This window comes from Poecilia reticulata, chromosome 12 (genome assembly GCF_904066995.2).
Source record: "Poecilia reticulata chromosome 12, P_reticulata-male-v2, whole genome shotgun sequence".
In the NCBI taxonomy this organism is placed as follows: domain Eukaryota; kingdom Metazoa; phylum Chordata; class Actinopteri; order Cyprinodontiformes; family Poeciliidae; genus Poecilia; species Poecilia reticulata.
The window spans coordinates 9544437-9558541 of NC_088841.1; the positions used below are offsets into that span (position 1 = coordinate 9544437).

The 14105-nt window shown below is 39.5% G+C and overlaps 1 protein-coding gene across 8 annotated transcripts in view; it reads left to right on the top strand.

Moving 5' to 3' along the window:
- The window catches only part of garnl3 (GTPase activating Rap/RanGAP domain like 3), an 80109-nt gene that overhangs the window by 21556 nt on the left and 44448 nt on the right, over positions 1-14105 (top strand). For 7 of the 8 annotated variants that reach the window (XM_081613778.1, XM_081613775.1, XM_081613777.1 and 4 more), the window contains one exon: positions 11030-11099. In XM_081613778.1, coding sequence (XP_081469904.1) covers positions 11030-11099 — 70 coding nt within the window. Of the gene's footprint in view, positions 1-413; positions 819-11029; positions 11100-14105 lie in introns of those variants that run through there. The other variant, XM_081613776.1, reaches the window with a different exon arrangement.

The window sequence follows — 14105 nt, forward strand, 5'->3', positions numbered from 1 at the left end:
GGATGATCTGATCAGCACAGCATTAATAGTGAGGAGGGGGGGAAAAAAAGTGAAAATATGTTTTCTTTATTTTTATTTTTTTTTTCATACAGTGTCTAAGGGCTCACTGCTGCTCCCTGCTCCAGGTTCAGTGGTCTTCGTCCTAATTGACGGTGACATAACAGCAGCAAATCAAGACGAATAAGCTGCTCTGAATGAGGCTCTTTGGTCTGCAGAGCCTCAGGCTAATCCATCTAACCAAGCGCAGGAAAAGGAGAACAAAATAAAAAAAAACGGTGGTGACCAGAAATGCACCATGCATGTTAGTGTATGTGTGAAGGAGAGAGAGAGAGAAAGAGAGAGAGAAAGAGGGAGAAAGGGGGGAGGAGAGTAGTGTATGTGTGGGGCGGTGGGATTGGGTTGGTGGGGGGGGGCAGAGGTAGCACAGTAAACACACAGCTCCTTTGACAGAGTCGTTCCGCTTCATCATCTGAAGCAGTGAGTGAACAGTGTGGGAGCCCAGAGCGGTCGGAGACCACCAGCCCGGCCTGCGCGATCAGCTGCTTTCTCGGGAGTTTGCGCAGCAGTTGATGTCCCTGCGCTCTCAGACGGAGAGAGAGAGAGAGAGAGAGAGAGAGAGAGAGAGAGAGAGAGAGAGAGAGAGAGAAAGAGAGAGAGAGAGAGAGAGAGAGAGAGAGAGAGAGAGAGAGAGAGAGAGAGAGAAACTAAAACACTCCGGGGGTCTGTTTGCTGCCGCCTCGTCCGCTGGACCTCGCATCGCATGGGGACATGAACAGTGTGGACCCCGCCTCTAGCAAACTGTTGACTTTCAATCAGCGGTAACGGAACCAACTCAATTCTGCTGTCGTACCTGTGTGAATGCATGGCATCTGTTGAATGCTCGTACTCCTCTGTCTTGTCGTTCCTCTCTGTCGTATCCCTGCAGCTTGTGTTACGCAGCCCAACGCAGTTGAGGCAAAGCTTTACACCTGCTCCGGTGTGTATAGAGCATTTGTTGTTTTCTTCCCTTTCTTTTACCAAACTGGCTTTTCAAAAGAGACTTTTAAGGTTTCTGCATGTGTAAAGTGAGATTTATTCTCTCTCTTTTTTTTTTTTTTTGCGGATATTTGGATAACTCCGAATCTACAAGTCTCCAATGAATCCAGCTTTTTTAATTAAACAAATGCCTCGGGTTCGCGCTATAGTTTTAGAACAATACAAATTCATTGACTGATATGCCCTTTCCGCCAACAGCGCACACGTTACTATGTGTACACGGAAAAATATGAATTATTCATGTCATGCTTTTGTCTCAAGGTGGAGGAAGGAGGGGGAGGGAGGGGTAAGTGCATATAGCCAGGGCAAAGAGGCACAGAAATAAATAAATAGAGATAATAACACATGTGCTTGGAATGAATTCAGGCATAAGGGCTGAAAATGGACAGTTTGGTTCTGGTTCAGTCCAAGGTTAGGTCCAGCTTCTTGCTGTGGCGCCACTGCAGCTCTTTTTTTAGTTCTACACAGAGAGAGAGAGAGAGAGAGAGAGAGAGAGAGAGAGAGAGAGAGAGAGAGAGAGAGAGAGAGCCAGATGAAAGTCAACAGATTTATTAAATAAAAACCACTTCTTCAAAGTCTGAGAGGCTGTTGATGATGATCATTAAGATTTTAATTGCGTCCTACATCATAGGAATTGCTTATTTAAAACAGAGTAGTAATAAGAGTGGTAATTAATGTTATAAAATTAGGGTTAGATTTTTTTAAAAGCTGTAAGAGCGCAGAATTTATTTGATATTGCTCTGGTTTTGCTTCAAAAGCCTGCCCCAAAAGTATATAAAACCAAAAATACTTCCGAAAACACTTTTTTTTTCTTCTTTTGTCATAAGGGAGGCTAAACAGGGCAGTTCACAGCAAAAAGTAAGGGGTGGAATAGTGCATCATTGCTTCTCAGAAAACTATTGGAGTTACTTTTAAGGTGTAAAAATAGTATGAAAAAAAGATTTCAGTGAGTTAAATCTGTAGCCTTTTAAAAACCTTGGGAAGGCCAAATTACTTCACACACACACAAGCGTTTAAGCTGCAGTTTCATTTAAATTACAACTCTTCTAGTGTTGGATATTTTCACAATTCCTGAATAGCCAATTTGATGATTACAAAAGAGAATTAAAAAAATGCATTCAAGAAAGTTCTGCGTATTAAACTGCAAAGTCATATTGGTTTAATTTCTGACCACTTTCCTATTTCTTTGAGCAACCCTACGAGGAAACTTTTAATCTTATGGTTTTAAGGCTATCTCCTCAGAGGCAGTAATATTTAAAGCTCTCACTTGTGATGGACTGCAAAAATGGTTGTCATGTGGCCAGATATACAAATACATTGACTGTCACACTTCTAACTTCCTATAGCTGATTTCTGTGCTGCATCGCTGATGCGAGTTTATCCATAAACAGAAATTATTAGTAATTATAGGTGTGAGGTTTTTTTGTCCTCTTCCACAGTTAACATATATTTATGTAGAATGAAACCATGAAGTTTGCTGCTTTTTCCACAGTTAATGTTAAGTTGTATCCTTCAGCCACCACAGGGGGCGGTGGGGGGGGGGGGGGGGGGGCTGTAGCCGCTGCACTTCCCCACTCTTTTCAAAAATAGGTGAACTATTTGTTTACTTGGTGACGTGACGTGATTAGTTTTGTTGTTGAATAGTCATTATTATTATTTAGACTCATTAATGAGTCTCTCACGGTCTGTAATGAATAAAGTATAATTAAAAGAGGCCTTGCTTTGGAAAACAGCTGGAAGCCTAGAATGACGACTGTCAGAGCAGAGCTACAAATTAAGCGTTTCAGTGAATACTGTCCACTCTGTTGTGACAGAAACCATAATTTGTAACCTCTTCCATACTCTGTTACAGTGTAGAGCAGCTCAGTAATGAATATCCATCGTACCTCTGTCCGTTTCTGAGCCATTTGTCTCTGGCCTGGGCTTTCAGAGTAATTTTTCTTTGGCCAACATCCATTAGGTTGCCGGAGAGTGAACGTCTGGACACTGGATTGCAAAGTTCAAGCGATGTAGAAACATAAGAGCAGCTTTAAATGCAGGGCAAGCATAGGAACTGTTTTACTCCTGACAATCAAAATGTGCTGTGCAGCATGCCCCGAGTCTGACACAGCAACACCAACCAGCCAACGACGCCAACCAGACTGCAAATGGTGGTAGCATGCTAGTATGTGCATTCAAACTGCCCCTTAACTCTCAGGCATTATGATTTTTAAAATGTATTTATTCATATTGATCCAGTGTTACATTATTATGCATTCAGTTTGAATTTTGACGTTGAAATTCTGACTTTGAAAGTTAAAGATAGAGGCAGCCTGGTCTTAGTATCCAACATGTCTCTCAGTGCTTGTAAAATGTCTGTTTGCGTGTGTATATAGACACATTCTTCTGGTGTTTGAATGGAAAACCAGAAATAAGTACATTACATATTCCCTTTCAATAGTTTGCAAGCCTTGTCGCTAACCAGCAAATATGAACAGATTTTCTGACTTGCAACTGGAACACGTTTAACTCAGGTTTCAGCATTCCCAGAGCCAAGTCCAACTTCTGAGAAATAAAACAAACTCTTTCAACATCGCTTTTTAAAGTAATGAAACAATTCTGGTACCGCCAGCTTGTTAAAGCATTCATTTGTCTTTTCTGGATATAAATTTAAAAAGTGGATTGGATTAGAAATCCATAAGTGAACATTTCTTTTCAAAGGATTTAATATTTAATGAGTTATCCTACTTTCTTCGCATGACTTTTTGCTCATTTAAACCCCGACTCATACAGTCACACTGTAAGACAGAACGCTTTCTCTGAAGGACACCAAATCTTCAAACCACATGTCCAAGTTATGAATGATTTCCTGAACCCTGACTTGTTTTGGGGTTTTTTGACTGAACAGTCCACATTAAGCATGTTGTGCACAAGGTGGAGGGCATTTCTGGCTTTAGATTTATTGTTTCGTTACCAGGAAAAACTATTGACAGTGTAGCAGACTGAGATAAGAAAACAGATTTGATGTCTTATTTATTTATGACCCAAAATAATAGACACCAGCATCTAAACACAGTTGTGGTGAATTTGAAAGAATGCAAACTGGCGCCGGTGTAGCAAACTAATAAAGTTAAGCACTACTTTGACTCTTAGATGAGGAGTTTAAGAAAGTTGGGATCTTCTTTACATTGAATCCTTACTTTTCTCTACTTGATCGGGGATTTTATTTTTTAAAACAATAAATCCAGATGTCGTTGCCGCGATCGAGTTTTGAATTCTGATACGAGTTTGAGCTGAAATCTGAGTGCGGTCTGCTCTCCCACAGCTCTGCTGACAGGTACAGGTTCCTCATCAGCCTCCAGGCACTTTAATCCCTTCCTCTTTATAGATGTCAGCACAGCTTGGAGAGTTTTCAGCTGCCTGGTCTCACAGAAGCAATGTTCAGCAAAAACAGCTTTTGGTTCACCGTAGGTTACACACCTCTTACATGTGCTAAAATATCCCCGAAACAGATAAAATTATGAAGCAGGATTTCACTTTTGAAGACTAACACACCTTTTCAGTCTGTAAAAAAACACATTTCCTTTTTACTGCTAATTATTGGGTAAAATAAATAAATAAATCTGCTCAAATGAGACCAGCAGGAGTCCAAAGTTTTTTGCATCGACAGAACAGCAATGCTTCAAAGCAGCAACTCCTAACATCAGTGCTTTGGCTTTATGTAACAATCTAGTCTCCAGTTCAGATAAGTACAGGAGAAACAAAAGTATGACATTTTATGCTTTGCTGTCATTTCTATTGAAAAAAGCCAAAGTTTTTGTGTCGGAAAATGGGCGTGTCAATGAATCCATGTGTGATCTCTGATGAACCTCTTTTCCTTGGAATGAGAAAATGTAACTTCGTTTTGTGAAATTTCCTTTGAAGGAATATCAAAAGTTGAAAAACAAAAGCTCCTTTGCACATGAAGCTAAAATAGAGATGTGGGCTCCACCACGCTTATGATGATGATGATGATGATGATGATGATGATGATGATGATGATGATGATGATGATGATGATGATGATGATGATGATGATGATGATGATGATGATGATGATGATGATGATGATGATGATGATGATGATGATGATGATGATGATGATGATTCGGGATTCAGTTGAATTCCTACATTTATCAGTCTTATTCGTACCTTATTCCTAAAGAAAAGTATATGCTGTGTATCAGATTTTCAGAAGAATACTTGAGTTATGGTGGATTTTCTTTTGTATTTTTAGAAATCAGATGACTTCACCTCGAAACTCTGTGATTTGTGCTTGAGGGTTAGAATATAGGATCAAAACACTTGAGCAATCAGAAGTAAATTGCTCTTACTTTACAATGGCATAACATATGAACTGTTAGTACAGTAATATTCTGCAGACTAAAGAATATTAGTCTGCAGAAGTCACAATATTATCCACTGCACACAAGTTAATGCTTGTTATGTCAGCAACTTTACACACTCCAAAGCTATGTGGACCAAATATGGCCCAGACAGTGAAGTGTGAACTTAGAAAATTATGTCGTCGTCGTCGTACCCTGATCGATATCACCTTACAGTAAACCCTGTGTTCTGTCTCAGCACTTTTACAAATGTTGAAAACAAGGGATCAACCTGCTTGCTGCTTGAGTGTAGTATGGAAAAAAAACTATAAAAGCTTGAAAAAAAAGTGGTGAGCTGCACCAACTTACTAATATCTCCAGCTAAGATATTACAAGATCTCCAGCATTTTCTATTTAGTTTTATTTTTTTTACAAATGCCCACAAACCTTTGTAAACTGAAGCAAAGAGATATAAATAAATGGTCAATATTTTTCCGTAACGATGCAGAAGACTCAAGAGGTCAAACCCTTTAGGTCAGATTCTATTGTGTAGAATAAAATAATATGTATTGTCACGGTGTAATTTGACTATTCAAGGTTCCAGTCACCGAATTTTATGGCCTGGTGAAGACCAGGGGACATTTTATTAAGTCCTAATGTGTAAAATCTCAGAATTAAGTGAGGCAGTAATAGCGAGGGCTTAAAAAGCCAGCTATTCTCACCTTTTTAATTATCCAGACCTACTTGGAGCGCCTTAAATCATGGCAGTACGCTATGAACCCATAAAATCTACACAGGAGAGACAGAGGGAGAAAAAGAGGTTTTTATTAACCACGGTGGGGTTGTATTAATTAATCAAATTCGCCTGAGATGCAGTATTGTCATTTCATGACGCTCTCTGCAGAGGAACAGCGAAGGATGAGGGGAAATGTGACTTGGGTGCTAAGTGGAAAGGCAAGAGCAAAACACAAAAAACAAAAACAATGTGGAGGTTTTGATGGAGCTGAGATAGAAAGCAAGGACGGTAAAGCTGCAGTGATGAATGTGTGCTGTAGTATCGATGCACAAATGTGTTCTTAAAGCTTTACCGTGAATTATGTATAAACAACCTTACTCTCGGTGGGAACAGAAGCAGAGAAGTGTGTAGGGACCAGAATGTCAGCCAGAGCAAAAGGCTCTTTGGCGGCCAAGTGGATAGAAAGGTTCGCAAAAGGTATTAAACATGCGTTTTGAATTTAAGTTATAGCCCAATAAAGACTTTGACAGATTCAGGCAAAGATATTATTTACCATTGAATCTTACAAAAGTAGCTTATGGTTGTGAAATGGAAAGGAAAAATGATCCCTATTTTCAAAAGTTGTACAAATAAAAATCTAATATGTTCAGGGAGTGTTCGGTACGAATAAATCATTTGCTCCAAGTCCCGCTGCAGGTATGTCAGCCAGCTTTGTAAAACTAGAGACCAACATTTTTGTCCATTCTTGTTTGCAAAATAACTCAGTTTGCCAATTCAGTTTTTCCTCTTCATTTGTTACTTCTGGAAATGTGAAAAATAGGATTGAGCGGTTTCGAGATAAAAACTGTAATTTAATTTTGGTTATTTTAAATTAAGAGTAATTAAAGGTTACGGTATTGCAGATCTGTCTAAATCATTTTTTCATCTTGTTTATTTAATAAGAACAAAGTAAAAGGATGAACAAGGGTAATCAGGGTTTTTGGGGTTTGTCATTTCCATTATGTTTTGTGTTTTGTAGAAATTTCAGAAAACTAGGTTATTCGTGTTTTCTGCAGCTTAATACCTTTTCCAGGAGGACTGGACATTGTCTCTTTTATTTTAAATTTGTTTGACTTTTTGGGAACAATTACTTTTATCAGGTATTTCAAGACACTTCAATTTAATTCAAATCATACAGAAAGCCAACCTGGGGGTCACCTCTCTGTCTTTGGCTGGTTTCCTTCCTGGCACCATCACAAAATTTTTATTCTGCTGTAATTTAAAGCGTCATTGGCTGACTTTGATGCAATCTGGCTGCAGATCAGTGACCCCAAATCTGAAACCATGGATCTTTCCTGAGAAGTAGGGCATGTTCCCTTTATTTAAAGGAGGAGAGTCTATTTCAGGTGTTGCAGATTGAGTATCCTGGTATTTGTTCAGGTGTGGCTTTAAAAAGGCAAAAACCAGAGGGTGAAGGTTTTATATGTAAAGCCATAACAATGTGCTCAGTGATGATGAATAGAGTTGAGCCATGAAAACCTCTTGTCTTGCCCGACTTATCACTTTCACCTGTGTTCCCTAAACTTTGGCTGAAGAGAAAAACATTTTTTTGGCACCTTTAGGTAATGTTTACACAAAAAAAAGTTTCCATCTAGAGAAATTCTAGGCATATTGGCAAAATATCTTTGGATTGTCCTTTTATTTGCTGGAAGGATTTGATGTTCTGGTCTGGAAATGACAGAAGAGATTAACACGTTCTGGTTGCAAGTCTGGAAACCGCTGAGTTTCACTTGTTTTTTGTGGTTTTTGATCAGACCAACATTTCTGGGCAATGCAACCAGATCGATGTATGTTTCTATTTATAGGTTCATACATTAAAGGAGCAAAATATTCAGCGGTAGAGATCATACAATTTAATAATTTGGTCATTTGGGCTTCTTAGTACACAGTGAACATAATAATAGACCAATAGGAGATGAAGGAAATGGCTATAGATGAGCTGTCCTAAGCTCCCCAAATGATTCCCAGAGCCCTAAAGAGTTTTACAGTTTCTATAGAATTACCAATCAGTTGCCCTGGTGTATGCGCTGCTCATACCCTCCCTCTTGCTTTCTGCTAAGCTACAGCTGGTTCCCCACACTACAGCTTGTATGTTCAGAGTGACAGTGCTTAGATTCTTAGCTCTGATTGGTTGTTACTGACTGAGTGTGCCAGTGTGCAGTGTATTTCTCCAGACAGCAGTAGGACCAGAGCAGCTCGATTTTCATTTATTTTTTATACGCAGTGTCGCATGTTATACTGTCACAACATGGAGACAGTTTGTCAGTGTTGCATTCAAACAATAAGATGTCTCTAAATTAATAGTGATTGCTTTATTTCTGTAAAAATATTTCCAAGACGTCATCTCACAAAAATGTTAAGTTGTAACTTTTTTTTAACATTTGCTGCTTTAGAAGCAGGCTGGATTTATCTCCCTCACAATCCCACCATAACCGTTACATTTATGGAGAGCCGACTGTCTTTTGTGGCATCGCTGATGGTGACAACATAATGGGATACCTATGTAACTTCACTGCTTTTTGTGAGGTGTTACAGTTCGAACCTCTGTGTTTGAACTGTGCTTTGGTTCTCAAAAACCATCAATTATTACTATGCTTTTTATTGAAGAGCACTACTCACACTGTATGGACAGCTTAATTTATCATCATACCCAGTTTGTTCTCTGTTATTTAATTTGTTTCAAAGATTTTAGCCCTTTGATCAATAGTAATGTGATCATTGTTCCTGAAAATAAAGAGTAATACTGAGGCTCTTTGGTGCTGCAGCATTATAAGTACAGTTTCAGACAAGGTCCTTGCAGGGTCACTATGCTGTAAATTAATACTGCGCACTCTTTTTTTTACCAGCAATTGCATCATACAGCTGACATAAACAAATAATTAGCTGCATCTGTGACTAGATTTCTTTATTATTCATCTGTAATCGCAGAGCAATATGGATTTGTGTTCATTTGAAGGGTAAAAGACCTGCTCACCAGCTGGAACCTAAAGGGACAGATTGTTTTTGAAGTTGTGTTCTGTGGTGCTTGTATGTGTAGTCAGTGTCTCACGTGCGGAGTTAGGCTGAATCACATTACTGCTGCTCTGAAACAATTTTATTCTGAAAAACTATAGAAAGGTTTTGGCGTTGGATATAGTGGTTATCTACATAGAATTTTGTGTGTATTTATGAGGAAGTTTGTCACTGTTACCTATTTATGTTGCGTACTGAAGGACAAGTGCATGATTTTTTTACATTTCAAATGTAAAAAAATCAAAATGTAGAAGAAAAAGAAGCCAGACTCTGCAGAACCTTTACACCACATGTAAAGGTTTGAGGATTCAAGAAACTGTCGCAATAAAAATTCTGTTCTGATATAATAATGGAAAAATATTATAGATACACATTTTCCTTTGTTTTAAGTACACGTGCTTAAAACAATAGTTTTAAGCACATGTACTTATTTTGCTTAAAATATGTTTGCTAATTAGATTGATGGAGCAATTTTGAACATGTTCAAAGCTTCATTTGTGCTTTTGATATAGAATTGACATAATTGTCTGATTCCCCAGGAAATTACAGTGAAAATAACTTAGCTACAATTAGATTTTTCTTTTTTTTTCAATATGTGCTTTATCACATGGCGCAAACATCTAAAGGCTGTTTGAATGATCAGCTCATAGCTTGAAATAGAAGAAATAAACATTTATACCATATAAAATATACAAACTAAAACAATTATTGTTTTCAGAGGATACCTGTTGCATGTTTCTTCAGATATATGAGATAAAACTACTTGATAGGCATCTGTCAGACTGAGTCACTCTCGTGTCACGGCTGGACTTGCCTAAAAAATTGACAGTGACTCCTTCATTTGTCTCTCAGCAGCCTGCGTCCAGAGTTTCCGTGGTAACCAACTCCTGCACTGGTCGATGGTTTGGGATAATACTGAAAAAAAAGCTACTTCCTCACACTATTAGCCTGCCTTATTTATTTCTAAACAAGGTTTGATGTGTGATTCCCATCAAGATGTGCAGTTGTTTTAAAGTTTCAAATATCTAGTTTTTGCTTGTTGTGAGGTTCAGAAAACTGGAGGGAATCCTCCATCTTTAACATGCTGTCCTTCATGCCAGTACCAATGGCAGCGAAACAGCCCTAAAGTCTGATGCCATCTCCACCAACAGAAGTTGTTTCTGTGTCCTGCATTTCACAAAATCTCAAAATGTTTTTACTACATGAGTCAAAGCTGCAGTTGCACATGAGTGCATATTTAAATGTTTCTACTAGTTTTTGTTCAATGAATGAAAACTGAACAGAAACATGTAATTTTCACTCTTGCGTGCAATATCTTCACTTTACCAAGGTCAAATTGCATCTGTAACTTCAAAACCGCGCATCTTGGTGCTTTAACCATCAGCTGGCCACCCCAGCAGGTCCCCCATCTATCACCGAGGCCTAATTCAATCAGGGCCGACATCTCAATCAGCAGTGGGTTGGCTGCTGCTTCTGGCCAGTCACCATGCCACTGGCCGCAGCTCCAACACATCGACGAAGACGCGCTCAGGGAGGACGGAAGGAAAGCGGAAGGGAATGAGCGCGGGCATAGCTAGAACGAGATGCCAGTGAACAAGTAGTCAGGGTGTGAGAAGTGGGGTTAAAGGAAAATCAAATGCTTCAGCTGCCACTTGTGTATGAGTGATGTCACTCTGTTTCGGTGTTGCATGTGTGTGTGTGCGTGTGTGTGTGTGTGTGTGTGTGTGTGTGTGTGTGTGTGTGTGTGTGTGTGTGTGTGTGTGTGTGTGTGTGTGTGTGTGTGCGCGTGCGTGCGTGTGTGTGTGTGTGTGCGTGTGTGTGGTGTGATGTAGACCATGTGTCTGACCATACGTTTGTGTTCCAGCTCCGCCTCAGAGGACCTGGGCTGCAGGCGTGGAGACTTCAGCAGGAAACACTATGGTTCGGTCGAGCTGGTGAGTCCCACCCACGATGCCCCCATCAACCTGTTGCTCTCTCTGCTTCTCAGCGGTGACCGCTCCCTCCCTCTATTAGTTCATTTATTTCATGATCTCCCCTCCTTTCCTATCTGTCTCTGAATCTCTCTGCCATCCCCTCCTGTTTGTTCTCGTGGATGGACGACGGAGGAGGGGGGTGGCCGATGAGTCACGACGCACTGGGTGTGGTCCGTAGTCTTGCTTTGCCAGCGTTCAGCACAACAGGTGTGCGACTCGCTGTGATGCGCGGCTCCTCTTGCCTCTGTCTCCAAAATTCTTGCCTTTTTTAACTACACTGGTCTTAAAGTGCTGCACAGTGTGGGATTTTGTGGTCGATTGCTAAGATGTTGAGTCACAGCTGCCATATGGGATTGTGTGTGCGTGTGTGTGTGTGTGTGTGTGTGTGTGTGTGTGTGTGTGTGTGTGTGTGTGTGTGTGTGTGTGTGTGTGTGTGTGTGTGTGTGTGTGTGTGTGTGTGTGTGTGTGAGGGTGCATCACTACTAAATGTGAGCTGTACATGCTGATAGCCCGTAGGGGGAGGAAGTCTGTAGAGTGATTGTACTTCCTACCAGAGACGTATTGAGGGTCTGTCCATGAGTCCCACACACCACGTGCACGATAGATTAGTGTCACCGAGAAACCACATGTTGCCCTATCAGCACCAGCAGACAGACGCTTCATACAGCGATGCTGCGTGAGACGAGAGCATGTGTGATAAAAGTAGACAGAGAGCAAATATGAGACACCATGATGTCACCAATAACCTCACACGATCCAAAGCCACCGCTACTTTTTACATCAAGCGTGTCTCTAATGGATTGCTGGACGTGGGCTGTGGTTTGACCTTAATCTTGAATTGAAGAAGCAGAAAGCTTGAAAGTCTTATTAGTGTCATCTTGATGTATTAAGAATAAGACAGGAAGAAAAACAAAACATACATCAAGTTTATTTTTTTAAATTGATAACATTGTTATATATATATACTGTATATCAGTGACGTGCAGTGAGGTTCATAGCTGGTGAGGCACCGGCTTAATTATAATCGGATTTACAAATCTAGACTCCCTGCGTGTTATTGTTTACATAAGGAAATTTTGCTGGAGGGAAAAAAGACTATTCTTTAACATTTGATGCTTAGCTGTGCCGCCGCCGCAGAGTAATTCCGTTATCTCAATCAAACTTAGACATGTAGATATTATTAATTTTGTGCTGTGCTTAACAGCAAAGGGAGAAACCATTAAAGCACAACTCAAAACCATGTCTTTCTCGCTTTCTGTATCAGTGCAGATTCTGTATGGCTAGATCGCTGTTACTGTGTCTTACTCTGCAGTTGTGGAGTCACAATGTCTGGGATCATGAGCGCCCCCAGCGATGAGGCAAGAGAACTGCCTGCCTCACCTCGAATCTGTTCTCTGCCGTTTCTGATCGCTCCTCAGCACACGAAACACGTTACACACACAGTTGGTGACAATAAAAACACAGTACATTAAATACATAAAGTGAATTATGGAAAATCTGTTCATACATTAAATGTTTTTAACCATTTTATTGGCGACGTACAGACAGGACGAGCATGCTCTCATAGAGTGGCAACTGGTGCAGTTAGCGAGAGGTCGCGTAATCCCAGGTGAAGCTCAGCTCGCTGCTGCCTCACCGGCTTCGCTTCTGAGCATTTGAATGGGAAAATGTGAAAATTCAACGATTTTGACGAAAAAAAGACATCAGATTTGGTTAAATTAAATGAAAAATAGGTACTTTACAGTAAAAACCACAGGGTGAAAATATCTTCATAAATTATTTTTTTATTATATATATATATATATATATATATATATATATATATATATATATATATATATATATATATATATATATATATATGAAGTCATTACTTAGAAGCTAGCGAGAGAGTAGCTGGATTTAAGGATATTTATGATGAGCCTAATCTTGATAGAACAGCCTTTCTTTGAGTATGAAGTAGCAAAACTTTAACTGGGTTTAGAACATGTAAACATGAATTTTAAAATCTATGTAAAAAATAATCAGCTGGATTTAGTCAGAGACTTTGACTGGGCCACTCCAACACTTTGCTTTGCTTTGATCTGGATCTCTCCATTGTAGCTGTGGGTGTTTGCTTAGGACTGTTGTTCTGCTGGAAGAACTCAATTAATTAATTCTCAATTAATTTGCCGTTCCTGAAGACTTCACTTCAAATATTTTAACACCTATAACTATGAGCAGCTTTTCTGCTCATAGTTATGTAGCAGTTCATCCCTGACCTATATTTTGTGTTCCTTGGTTTTCATGATGTTGATTGTTCTCTAATATTCTCTAACAAACCTCTGAGGCCTTCACAGAACATCTGGATTTATACTGACAGTAAATTATGAACAGATGGACTATGTTCACAAATAAAGCAACAATTGGCAGCATTGGGTTTTATTTCAAGGTATCATAGTAATAGGGTCTGGATACAAAAGCATGCCCCACTTTTCAGAAAAGTAATATGAACAGCACGTCCCATTTTCCTTCTACAATTATGCACTGTTTTTTGTTGTTTTGTCTCATAAAATCCCAAAAGGTTGTATTGAAATTTGAGGTTGCATTGTGAAAAATTGTGAGAAGTTTTACAAAACACTGCTTTTATAATAAGATACCAAGATTAAAAAAAGACACTTTAAGCATATTTTAAAAAAAAAATCTATTCCACTTTTCTGGGATAAAGAAATTTTTTCTAAGTATCCAATTAACATCACATCAGCACAGACGCTAAAGACGAATCCGAGCTACGGCATGACAGAATCCATGCTGCTCTGCTACACGGACAGCCTGTTCTGGAACGAACTAAAAGCCCACTGAAGATATAGTTGTATTCAACCAACATGACATTTACAGATCCTTTGGGTAATTTGTGAATTTTATGAAACTTTAATGACAAATATGCATGCCGAGTGCAGCAGGGCCGGGGGGTTTATTCCTTTGGAA